This window comes from Lonchura striata, chromosome 3 (genome assembly GCF_046129695.1).
Source record: "Lonchura striata isolate bLonStr1 chromosome 3, bLonStr1.mat, whole genome shotgun sequence".
NCBI lineage: Eukaryota > Metazoa > Chordata > Aves > Passeriformes > Estrildidae > Lonchura > Lonchura striata.
Window position 1 is genome coordinate 47862495 of NC_134605.1, and position 12315 is coordinate 47874809.

The following is a 12315-nucleotide window of genomic DNA, read 5'->3' on the forward strand; positions in this document are numbered from 1 at the left end:
AGTAGGAAACATGGAGGCCAGGCCAACACTTTGTGCCATTAATTGCTTTTGAAGTCTGCTTTTCTTTCCTCTTAAATAACACTCAAAAAAAAAAAAAAAAAAAGGAATATAATCCAATGTAAACAGTATCTCACTGATTTAAAAATCTGACAATGGAATTGTAGCTTTTAGTAGAACAAATGTAGATGTTTCTTCCAGAACAACATAAAAATGAAGATGGTATGACTCCACTTCATTAAACAGATAACATGTCTGCTTAAGACAAACAGAATAATATCTCCAAGTATTCAGCTATGTGTCTTTACCATAAAAAGAAATCTATGATTTGCTTATAAAATGCTTTTATTTATTCAGGAAACACAAATGCTAAAATTAAAGACACTTTAACATCATAGAGGTTACTAACTGTTTCCTGTTCTGCAGTCTACACACTGAATTGACAACCTGGTCAAAATCTCTACAATTTATATTAAGAATATTACCTTGCGTGTAGGCAGCATCATCAGATCCCATACTCAATTTCCGTGCATCACTGATCCTATCCACATGTGCTAAAACAGGGTCAGTAAGATGCTGGATACCCTCTGTTTCAACATAGTGATCAGGAAGGTTTAGAAGGTTTGTAGGTTCAAAAGTTGGGGATACTACCCCTGGGGAAACTGCAGGGGGCTTATTTGGAGAAACTGTAATTTTAAAAGTATATTTTGTGTTAGGCTGCGTAACAACCACTCGAGGAGAAGTTGCAGCGGTGCTGTTGCCCACTGCTCGGCTCTTGGGTGGATGGTGATGAATAAATGCAGGACCCATGCTTACTTGACCAGACATATTCCTAGCAGTAGTAGATACTCCAGGATTTGTCGATATGAAAAGCGTGGGCTGGTTCCGCACAAGTTGATCATCTCCTGTTGTGGCATTTGCTGAAATGTAGACCTTGGGCTGACCACGTGTGATCACTTCATCAGTATTTGGAGGACTGGCCGATATGTAAACAGTGGGTTGACTTCTACTTAATGTCTGGCTGTTGAGGGAAGAGGGAACAGTGGAGGTGCGAGGGCCAGTTGAACGTAACTTAGAAGAACTGTTTCTTTGTGGCGGTTCAAGTTTGATTTCAATTTGATTTTTGCGAGGTCCTGTGGATATATTCTGAATGTTGTATTGGCTATGAGCAGAAGATTGTGAGCTACCAGATGAATGAATCATAGGTGCTTGTGGAGTAGTAGGAGAACTGATAGGCATGTACACATGAGAAGTCTGGTGGCCTTGCTGGTTTGGCTGTGTTGAGTGTTGCGATGAGGTATGTGGCGTAGTACTGGATGTAGGAATAGTAGTCCAGGGACTTGGCTGTGACGGCTGGTAGACTTGCTGAGGGTGTATGGGATTAAACTGAGATGCCCAGCCTGGCTGCTGCTGTGTTTGCCGAGCGGTACCACTAGGAGCTGTGATGTAAGGCCTAATATAGATAGAATTTCCCTGGGGACTGTTAAGTACAGGAGGAGGTACACCATGTATGTGCAAAGACGTTGGGGTATTGCGACCAGGCTGAATGTTTGGGGCTAAAGTTACCATAATGGGGTTGAATCTGGGTGTTTGTTGAGACAAGTTAGATACTCCTTTGCTGCCTAGGTGAAATCCAAGATGCTGCCCTGGATTAGAAGCACTAACTGTATTAGCCATCCCAAAGACATTAAATCCTTGTGGAACCTGCACAGGTGCTGTCTGTGGCTCCTGCTGAAACAGTTCATTGCTGGACTGACTGGTTTGAAGGTGTCCATCACTAACGCTGTGAGCTAGAGTCCTACTTCCATTCATTCTACTTCCTTCTCTTCCATGGTGATAGACGTTCTGTGACTGCAAATCCAAATTAAGAGATGTCATGTGATTTCGTAGTCCAGGAATCCCAGAATCATCCGAAAAACTCAGGTCTCCTTCACCGTAGAGATATTTTGTGCTCTCCTGAGAGAGAACTGCACAACAGGCATCCAAATTATTGTTATTCTAAAAAAGACAGATGAAAGTTTGACATTACTGATAAAATACTGTCACAGTTATGTATGAATACATCAAATCACAACTGAAAAATGAACAATATAGCATCAGATGAAAGCCTTAGCTGGGTGGCTAGCATAGCTGCTCTATACACACAAAGGGCTTGCCTGTGAAGCTCACTGCTCTGGGAACAGTGACTTAGCCAGTGGCATCCAGGGCAGTGGTCTGCATTGCCTCTGAAGCAGTGACAGGGAGATCCTGCACCTTGGAAAGCTAGCTTTATACAATATGATACACCTTGGATGAATACTCCCCCTATTCCTTCTCAGTTTCAGAACCATCTTCAGCAGAGACCAAAGCTCTGCCTTTAGGGAGGAAAATGACAGCAGGAATGGATTCACAGCATCTGCATAGTAATGATTAATAATGTAAAAACAAAAGTTCGTTATAAATGTTTTCCCAAACACTTCAATACCAGCTATGCATTACCTCCTGCTGAAAACAGAAAGTGAATCTTATGAAGAGAAGAAATACTCTGACTCAAGAAACTGTACATGACTTCAAAAGAAATGCAAAAATTCAGTTCATACAAATATATCAGGATTATTCTTTTGTAAGATTAAAACTATTAATTGAAAACCCAGAGGACATTTGTGTTTTAATTTTAAATAATTGCTTGTAAAGCTTTTAATAATTATATTTGTACCTTTAAAAACCTGTAATAGGATGACTTAGAACAGAAACCACAACCTAGCTAGCTCTTTTTTAAAAGAACATTTCAGAAGCAAACTGCTAATCTCTCTTCTCCTTATCCACATTGTTTAATAATATTGTACTCTAATCTTCCCAATTTAGTTTCCTACATAAGGATTTGTAGAAAGAGTGAACATACATCAGTGACCTAATTTCTTTATACTGTGCTCCATCTTTATCACTTTTCACACAGAACCTCCCACTCCCCAAGAAATTAAGGTTAATACTTTCAGCCAGAAGAGCACCTGTTCAGGCCCATGTTATGAATGCTAAATAGGTGGCAAATCCATCCTGCACATAGAAACAGTTACTTGAAAAAAATGCACGTGATCAAGGAAAAAAAATTGCATGTGCCAAATAGCAACATTATCAGTTAGTTAAAGAGTAATACAACCAGATAAACTGATCCATGCTACATGCTTTCTATTTTGTCATTTTTGTTAAACTAGCAGACATTTCTCATTCTTCAACCACGATGGTGACAGTGTTGTGCAGACATAGCAAGACTGTCTATACTTTACAGATTTACCAAATTAAAAAAACCTAAAAAAACCCCCAACAACAAAAACCCCAGAAGTGAGAGAGGGATGACAAAGCTAAACTTCACCCACAAAACCAAAAATATTTGTTCATACAGACCAGTTACAGTTCTGAATTCTTCCAAATTAAAGCAGAAAAAAAAAATTCCCCAAAAAATCCCAGCCACAAAACTTAAAATGACAGGATTCCCTAAAGGCTGTCTATCCAGCCAGCTCTAGATAAGGATTGCTGCAAAAAAATATTCACAGATATGAAAATGGATCAAATTGATGATAAGCATATTGCCTCTAGTTTGGAATAATCACCAGAAGATGAAGTAATCAAAGGAAGTTAGTAGTGAAGAAAGGAAACACGCAGACAGAACAGTGGGTAAGATAAGAACAACAGCCTGGTATTTGTTGCAAAGGAGAAAAGGGAACCAGAAAAGAAAAAAAGATAGGATGCTACATAAAAACAAGCTAGAAAGATCTCAAAGGCAGATTTTGCATGAAGTGAATTAAAATCATTAACAGAAAGGCCAAAAATACCAAGCCAAAAAGGAACAGGCCAAGCTCGCAAGGCCCTTACATTCAGCTTGAATGCATTTCTTTGGACAATTTTTTTTTCTTTTTTAAGACCGCATCCAATCAATTCCAAAATTTCAGTGACGTCAATGAGAAAATTGGAGAACTCAAAGGGGAAACGGGGGCATATGGAACCCCTGGCATCTTCTGGCTGGCAGAGGCAGAGTTTCAACCGCTTCTAGCTCTTTACAGATCAGAGAACCGGTTGATGGCAGAACTGAGCATATTCCAGCAAAACAATACCCCTCATCTTATCTCTGCCCATGTCCCATTTGAGTTTAAAATGTTGGCACCCTGAAAGAGAAAGAAAAAAAAAAGAAAGAATAAGAATGTTGGAGGGAAATGACGAAGTAAGGAGAGGACGTAGACTTGAGGAGCAGGTATAGAATGCTCCAGACACAAAAAATAGAATAACAGGGGACAAAGTCCACTGACTGTGGACACTGCAGTGATTGCTTTAAATCAGGAGAATGGGAGAGCTGAATGCAGAAGGCTTGTTGGGACGAACAGAGGGATACAAAACTTTTTAGGAATATTCAGTGCTGTCAGCCCAAGACTTTTTACTCCCTAGACTAAGCATGTCTAGGTTTTCTCCTATTAGCTCTTTAGCTCCATTGTTAGCATGCTATTTATTGTTTATGCATTTCAACAGTAGGCTATTTATCTTGAGGTCCTTGCATACTCTCTTTATCCTTAATTTTTTCATTATAAGCATATAATGCTATTTATAAACCTTCCTTTAGGAACAGCTGTAAGCATTTGGTTACAAAGAATTAATGGAAGATGACTGAAGTATCTACATTTTTTTCTGCTCAATTCACAGTGATTCAAAGAAATTTTCTTTGTTATGGTATTATTGATGAGGCTTTTATAAACTACTTAATTGCTTATATTCTTCTAGATTCTCACCTGGGGTATCTTATAACCTCTAGCTTAAAAATAACTTCACCTTGACAGATGATGGCTGAACATAAGGTACTGTGGGGACAAGGCATTTCTTATACCAAATGTCCTCAAGTACTTGTCTTTGACCTGAACTACACTTACTACCTTTACTGGAAATTCCTTCCACTGCGTCCAACTACAATGCAGCAGAATTCAAGATTTCAGACACTGTTCCACAGCAGCATTGAAAACATGTGCACAAGTCCTCTCAAATTCTGCTTTTAAATCTTTCCCATCAGTCCAAGTACAAAATTTGTTGGTTTGAAGAGGTTAGGCAGCTTTTATAAAAATCAACCCCAAACAAACCAAAACACACACAAACAAACAAGACCCCAAGCCAGAGAGTAGCAAAGCTAGAAGGTGCATCAGAGAAACCAGAGCTCATGAAATTTCAAAAAACCACCAACATGACAGGATTTTCTTGGTAAGTCTTAGTTTACATAAAAGGTAGCTTTCCAGTGTGACAAATTAGTTTAGCAATACTGCACACACGGAACATTAACTGGAACATTAATTACTCTAGACTTTAAAGATCATCTTATGAAAGCTGACTTAGAACATTTCCTCAAAATATAAAACCTTCCCCATAAATCTGTCATAATATGGGATGTACAGTATCTTTTCTTCACAGTTCTAAGGCTCTTTTTATTTAAAGAAATCCACTGTATTCAATGTTACAAAGGCTGCTGACTCTATTAAAGACAAGCATTCGTTTTTAAATTTATTAAGAATTACATTCAGAAGATGATTATTGATGCATTCACTCCATCAAGTCCACAGACCTTGCTGAACAAGCAGCTGTCATGTTTGAAGAACAAAACTGTACTTGTAGTATAAAGCCTTACAGAGCACTAACAAAAATAGCAGTGTACAATCCTGAGAATAAGTACAGGGAATCTATACTCTGGTTCAGTTTCCTTTTCAGCTAAATAATGAGAAAGAAAGGACTGGAGAAAGCTTGAAATCTCATGCGCCCCAAGCAGAATTTTGCCATCTTGCAAAACAAAGCCAATTCTGTTGAAACACACTTTTCACAACTTCTTACTCTAGAAAGACTGGAGAGTCATGATAGTCTGGGCAGTATGAGTGTTAAATTGTTACAGATACTTTTCCCAACAGTACCAACACTTTATTTGGAGGTAGGTGTGTGTGAGTACATATGCATATGTAAGTCTAGAAATACATGTATTTCATACATAAAAATACATATAAATATCATGACAAAAAATTAGGATATAAAGAATGTTGAATCATAACCCCAGTTGCCCTAGCCACAGTCCAGAAACAGTTAGCTTCTGGGAAGCTGTAACCCATAATTTTTCCTGTCAGTGTATACTGATGATCAGTATGACTATTTGGATAATTCTCTTATTAACCAGAATAAATCAAATTATGAATATCCTAAAATGAAAAAGAAAATCAACCACTATGGATGCTTTGAATTGATGGAAAATGCAAAGTGAACATGTTTAAACAACATAGTTAAATAAGTCAAGTCTACCAGCATTTGTTAATGTGAGCCATTTAGGTGTCCCTGTTGATCTTTGGAGGGACATTAATTTATCCTCTGAAGTAGTTAACATGATATTACAGAACAAGAAGCTGATACAAAATATGGTATGTGTTCCGATAGTGGCAGCACTGAAAACAGACAGCTACATGTAGAAGTTGAGATATGCAGCATTAGCATTAACTACAAATACACTGGTCAAAAATTATTTTTTACTATCAAGTCCAACAGAAATCCATTAATTAACCACACAGACTCCAAAGGTACAGCAAAAAAATGAAGTCCATCTGGCAGCCAAAGCCTTGGGCAGATGCACACCAGTGCCTCACCCCCGACTCAGGTCTAACACTGGAGGGGGAAAGCTACAAGCACCTTGTCCTGCCTGAGACAGCCCAACTTGGAGCACCTAGCTGTGCCCACATCACGCTCCAGGCTTCCTGCTGGAGAGGGTACCTAAGGCAAACAGTGCTGGCTCTGCAGGCCAAGGGAGCTGGGAACGGAAAGCATTGGCACCAATCTGTATGCAGGCAAAGGCCCACCTTTAAAACTGATGGAGATCAGGTAGCAAAATTGCTTCTGGACCCACTGCAACACTCAAATAAAAATCAAAATAAAATTCTAAATGCCCCACATTGTAGAATTGCTTTAAATTGTCCCTGCTGGGCTCAAGTTGGCTTTGCATACCTCCTTTTGCCACAGTTAATTCTGGCTCTTGAGATAGCCAAAAGGCATGAGCATGCTGATTGGTGAGACAGCAGTCTCCATACACACACTGATTACTGATTTACAGGCTGATGTACTCTGAACCATCTCTGATTAGGCATGGAAAAAGAGAGGCCAATTTAACACTTTGCTATGCAATATCAAGAAATTGGCTGCATATATTTTCCTCTTTTATAGAGAAAAACAAAAATAAAAACATCTGCTTTCAAAGGGGACGCCCATACAGAAAGCTCGAATTAGCAATGCTGCTTACTCACACAGCCATGAACAGAGCACTGACCTGTAACATGCATCTGGATACAACACCTTCAGGTACCTCAGGAAACTTCTGTCGCAGGTCATGTAAAACCTGAATATCAATTTGCTGGCTTCCTTGGGCCATTCGTATGTTGCCTGGTCAGGATTTTTTTTCAACAGGCAGTTTTAGGCCTTAGTAAAGGGAGTATTCATCTCTTCTGTCCCAGCATTTTCTGGAAGAGAAAGGAAAGCCTTGAGACACCAAAAGCAGGCATTTCTGTTGTAACAAAAGAACACCCCACAAACTGAAACACACATACAAAATCCCTTTTCAATTACGCAGCCAAAATCTGTACTTCATGTTGATGTTTTCCCATGTGACATTTTTAAGTAATTGTCCTTTACACACTCATAACCTTGAAAATTGTAATTTATAGACATAACTGGTGGTCAGTTTCCTTCTGTCTTTGGTTTTATACTGACATGATAAAATACATTAAGAAAAAAAACCCAAAAAACCTTGATTTATCAAAGTATTACTATTATTTGGTTTAAGAACAGCACATTATTTTAAATAAGCACACTTATTTTAAACACAACTGAACACAAAGTAGTCCACATCAAATTAAATTAGCAAATCTTATTCAAGCATCTCCATGAATTTTACTCACTTTCTCTGTGGCAGCAGTAGAGCAATTAAAAAAGTTACTCTATGTCTCACTAGAAGGACATGCATGTTACTTCAACAGTTTACGGTGCTAGACAAATTTAAGCAGTGACAAGACTACTGAACTTGCACTTTCTTTAAAGAAATAAGGAAAAACACACTTCAAATGAAAAAACTAAACAATTACATTGTTTATCAAAAAATTTACTGCAATACTTCTCTAATTAAACTTCAAATCCAACAAGACCACAGCAAATCCACAGAACCAGAAGATTCTATTAACAAAAAGAAAACTGGTTTACCCTAGTTCAGTATCAAATGCCATTTTTCCACCCCTCTTTTACTGAGCAGTCCATAAAACTTCCAGCTAAATAGTTAACTCTCCTCAATCCTCCTAAGATGGCTTAATTTTTTTTTCCAATTTCTCTAACCTACATTAAAGCAAACCACTTTGCAATATGCTCTATTTCAGAATAGCAAATTCTATTATATCTATCTCAAGTTCCCTGGACAGTACTAAAATTTTGTATTTACTCTTTATTTAAATTATACCAGCAAAAAAGCACCTTCACAGCTGTCACAGCAAAAACTCCATGGAAAGAGATCAATCTATGCAGTCTTTTTAAAAAACCACAGAGAATAAATTAAAAAACCAGTACTTAAAACAAATGTTCCACATTGTCACCCCAGTGCTTCATTTCAATAAAGTATTTTGTATTCTAACTCATTTTTCAATGTCTGAAGTCTTGATAAAACACACAACAACCACAATTTCCATTTATTACTCCAAAGCAGCAAAGCATTATAACAATTACCTTAAAATTCAAAAGTGCTACAGAAAAACTTGTCTGCATCTTCATGATGCATAAAATGATTTATGGGTCATCATTCAATGCTTGCAAAGTTCAATTATTTGTTGGTAGCATGCAGAACTCTGGAGATTGCTTATTTTTATTTTTTCTACTGTACTTTTAAGTTTTGGTGGCTTAGCACCAAGCAGATGCCTGCGAGCAGTATCACTTTACTAAATTTCCTGATAAATTTTTGCACATGTGCATCAAATGTGTCAACATAGCAAAATATTATTTTTACTGTAATATGGGAGGAAGTAAACCAAAGAGGCTCTGCCCCACTATCTTAATTCAGAGAAATATACTTCAACACAAAAAGAAAGACTTTTTTCCCCTTAGTTTCAATTATAATAGGTAACTGATAAGGCTTCACTGACAATTTAACATATGAAAAATGTATCATATGAATATGATGGTCTCATTCCAATCATCCATGAGGTCTTTTGAGGTCTCTCTAGGTAAAGACAGATGAAAAGATTTTTTTTCCCCAGTTCTTGATGTCACAAGAAACTACAAATAGTATTTGGGATGCATCTCCAGAGGCAAACTTAAAGACCTGAAAGTTACTTTGACAGATGGAAGCCTAAGGAACAGACACACAACACTGCTGTCAGCCATGGAACTCAGGATCATGCAGAATATTGTTAGAAATATTCTTAGACCATTGTCAGAAAGTTACATATGCAAATGGAAAATAAAAGGCATGAATGCAAGAGTGAATAGCCAAGACTGCCAGTGATTAAGACTGGAGAAGACAAGGGTATCAACAGGAGGCAAAGGAAACTGCTGACAGCAATATTTTTGTTTCATTCCAAGACTCTGGCATAAAAATCAAGGCAATACAGCATTACAGAAGTAATCAGAAAAAAACTATTCAAAAATTAATTATTGAAGAAGGAAAATTTAACACTGGTGACTCAGAAAAATAATTCTTCCTAAAATCATTAATATCAGAGTTCAATTACAAAGGAAAACTTCTAATACTGGAGTGCAGTACTACATAAAGTTATTCTTGTAGTAATGCCCATTTCCAAACTAATCGTTTTACATACTGCTTTTAGCTATTAAAGAAAAAAAACCAAAACAAACAAACCAAAAAAACCCACCAAAACAACGCTTTCAATGTGACTTTATAACGTTGAAGAGAGACAGAGATCCCAGTGCTCATTTATGCCAGAAATACTAAGTAACCGGAAGAATTAATTAGCTGTGTTCCTTTTCAAAGAGTATTGGCATGATCCCCAGACAACTTAAAAGGCCTGGCAATTGTATCATGATGGAGCTCCTGTTGAAGCTTTATTCTGTGAAAACTATTGAAACCAAAGTAAACAATGTGTCATCTCCCAAAGACTACTCAGAACCATGAGTATAAGACACAAAATACACTGCCTCTCTTGTTTATGAAAATATTCAAAGACAACTTAATGTGAAATTTAATTCAGATGCCAAATACTAGGCCGTTATAGTGCTGGACCAGTGCTAGATAAATACATAATTTTTCAAGTCTCCTTTCTTCTGACAGAGCACATGTTTAACATATCACGGACAATTCTTCAATACAAAACTTAACCTAGTATATCACATTGACTTTCCACAAAACACTTATAAAGCAAGTGCTCTTCAGAGTAGATTCTGCCAAAATGGATTTTATTAAATAATTAAACGTGACACAATCTAAACAAAGAAGCTGACAGACTAGAATGTTATCTGCACTTCTTGTTCATTACTAATTTTTTCCTACTGCAACTTCACATGCAGTCCATGTCACAATAAATATCAAAGGTAATTGTACAGATTTTAACATAACTTCTGTATTTAATAATTCCAGTTGAAGTTATGATACACTCATTATGACTGAAGTCCCATTTATGGTCAGCTACCATTCGCGAAACAGCCTTTGTGTGCTCAAGAGAGCAGCTTTTGGAAATATGCAGAACACTGCCACAGTAACCACCATGCCCTTCACCTTCTCCAAACGCAAATCAATGCAGCCTTTATAATCTCCCTTGTTAGTTCAGCTACATCCAGTAAGCAAATTGTTCACATTTTTCTGTGCTTTTAATCTGATCACATCTGATCTGTGTTTTACTCAACTGGCTAAAATGCTGTAAAAGCAATATATCTAAAAGCTTATTTTAGAAATCAGGCTGTAAATACTTCTTAATAGAGTGAATGCAGAAACAAGAGAACATTTTCTTGTAGCATTAATGCTGCAGGGTACAGACACTGTGCATAAAAGACTGCTGTAATGACAGGAAATCAGATGCAGCAAGTTGCAATGCAAGCCTGGTAGAGGTTGCTAAACCAACAGCAGAAACACATAAGCAATTAAAAAGATTACTGAAAAAACCCAAAACCCAACAAAACCCCAAAAATTAAGCACCCAATCTCTCTATACTTATCTCAGGCTCCTACATAAGGACTAAGACACATGTATCTGTGTCTACACTAAGACTATGTATCTGTGCATTTGGTAACTCCAAAAAGTAAAATTATCTTCACCCATTCTCACTCCATGCTTTCATGAGCAATACCTTCTACCTTTCCCCATATATTTAGCTAATTTTTTCTGTTACCTTAACCAAACACCTATTCAGGCATGAAGCCAATAAATATTAAGAAACTTCTATGGGTCTTTTTTCAGCCAGACCTCAATTCTGATGTCTCACTCCAATAATTCAACTAAAGACTAACCTTAGTTCACTTTCCATTGAGGGATTCTTTACACTGAATTGCTTGAACAACAAAGTATAGCAGATATTATTACTGCTACCATTTCTTTCAGCTTTCTTAAAAAAATTTTTCCTCTCCAGTCTACAAGTCTGGAAATCACATTATAAATGTATGAATTTCTATCCACAGAAGACCCCTTCTAAGCAGGATCTCCATTCCTCTGACTGTAACAAGCATTCCAAGTTTAATGTTAGTTTGTACTTCTGTGTTAACACTCCCCTTATGATTAGAAGTATGCTTTTGTATCCCTATTGCTTAGGGAAAAAAAAAAAAAAAAAAAAGAACATCGGACAATAAATGCCATGTTGTTATCTTGCAACCTCCTTCTTCAACCTCTTACATGCCAATTTCCACACCTATTCTTCCTTTTCTTCCTCACTTATAACTGCACATTCTTGTTAAACATGAGACTAGAAACTTTCACTGTATGTGTGCCTAGCAAATGGAGGGGGGGGGAAATTAAAGAGTTACCACTGCATGTAAGGTCAACTTTCCCTAAAGAAATTGGCTCCTAGCTACATGCAGGACAGCACACTTTTAACTCTTGTCAATGACACCTTGCAGGCAGGAAAAAAGAAAAACTCAAGAAAAACAAAACCAAAAGTTTATGGTTCTCTGAGAAATTACAATTAATAAAATTAGAAAATAAACAGCACGGAACAATGAAATTCTTTTCTCCCCATTTAGCACTAATAAACTTTTTCTGAAAGCCTAGATGAAGCCAAATATCAGGCAGCCTGAACACACACTAGTTTTCTTAAAATTGAAATTTAGAGTAATTTTGTAAGAGCAAAAATATAGAAACAA

The 12315-nt window shown here is 37.1% G+C and overlaps 1 protein-coding gene across 5 annotated transcripts in view; it reads right to left on the reverse strand.

Annotated features, from left to right (window-relative positions):
- TAB2 (TGF-beta activated kinase 1 (MAP3K7) binding protein 2) overlaps window positions 1–12315 on the reverse strand; it is a 60292-nt gene that overhangs the window by 12598 nt on the left and 35379 nt on the right. For all 5 annotated transcript variants that reach the window (XM_021527036.3, XM_021527034.3, XM_077782128.1 and 2 more), the window contains 2 exons: window positions 7301–7490; window positions 483–1995 (listed from right to left, as the gene is read on the reverse strand). In XM_021527036.3, coding sequence (XP_021382711.2) covers window positions 483–1995; window positions 7301–7402 — 1615 coding nt within the window. In that variant the 5' untranslated portion in view covers window positions 7403–7490. The remainder of the gene's footprint in view (window positions 1–482; window positions 1996–7300; window positions 7491–12315) is intronic.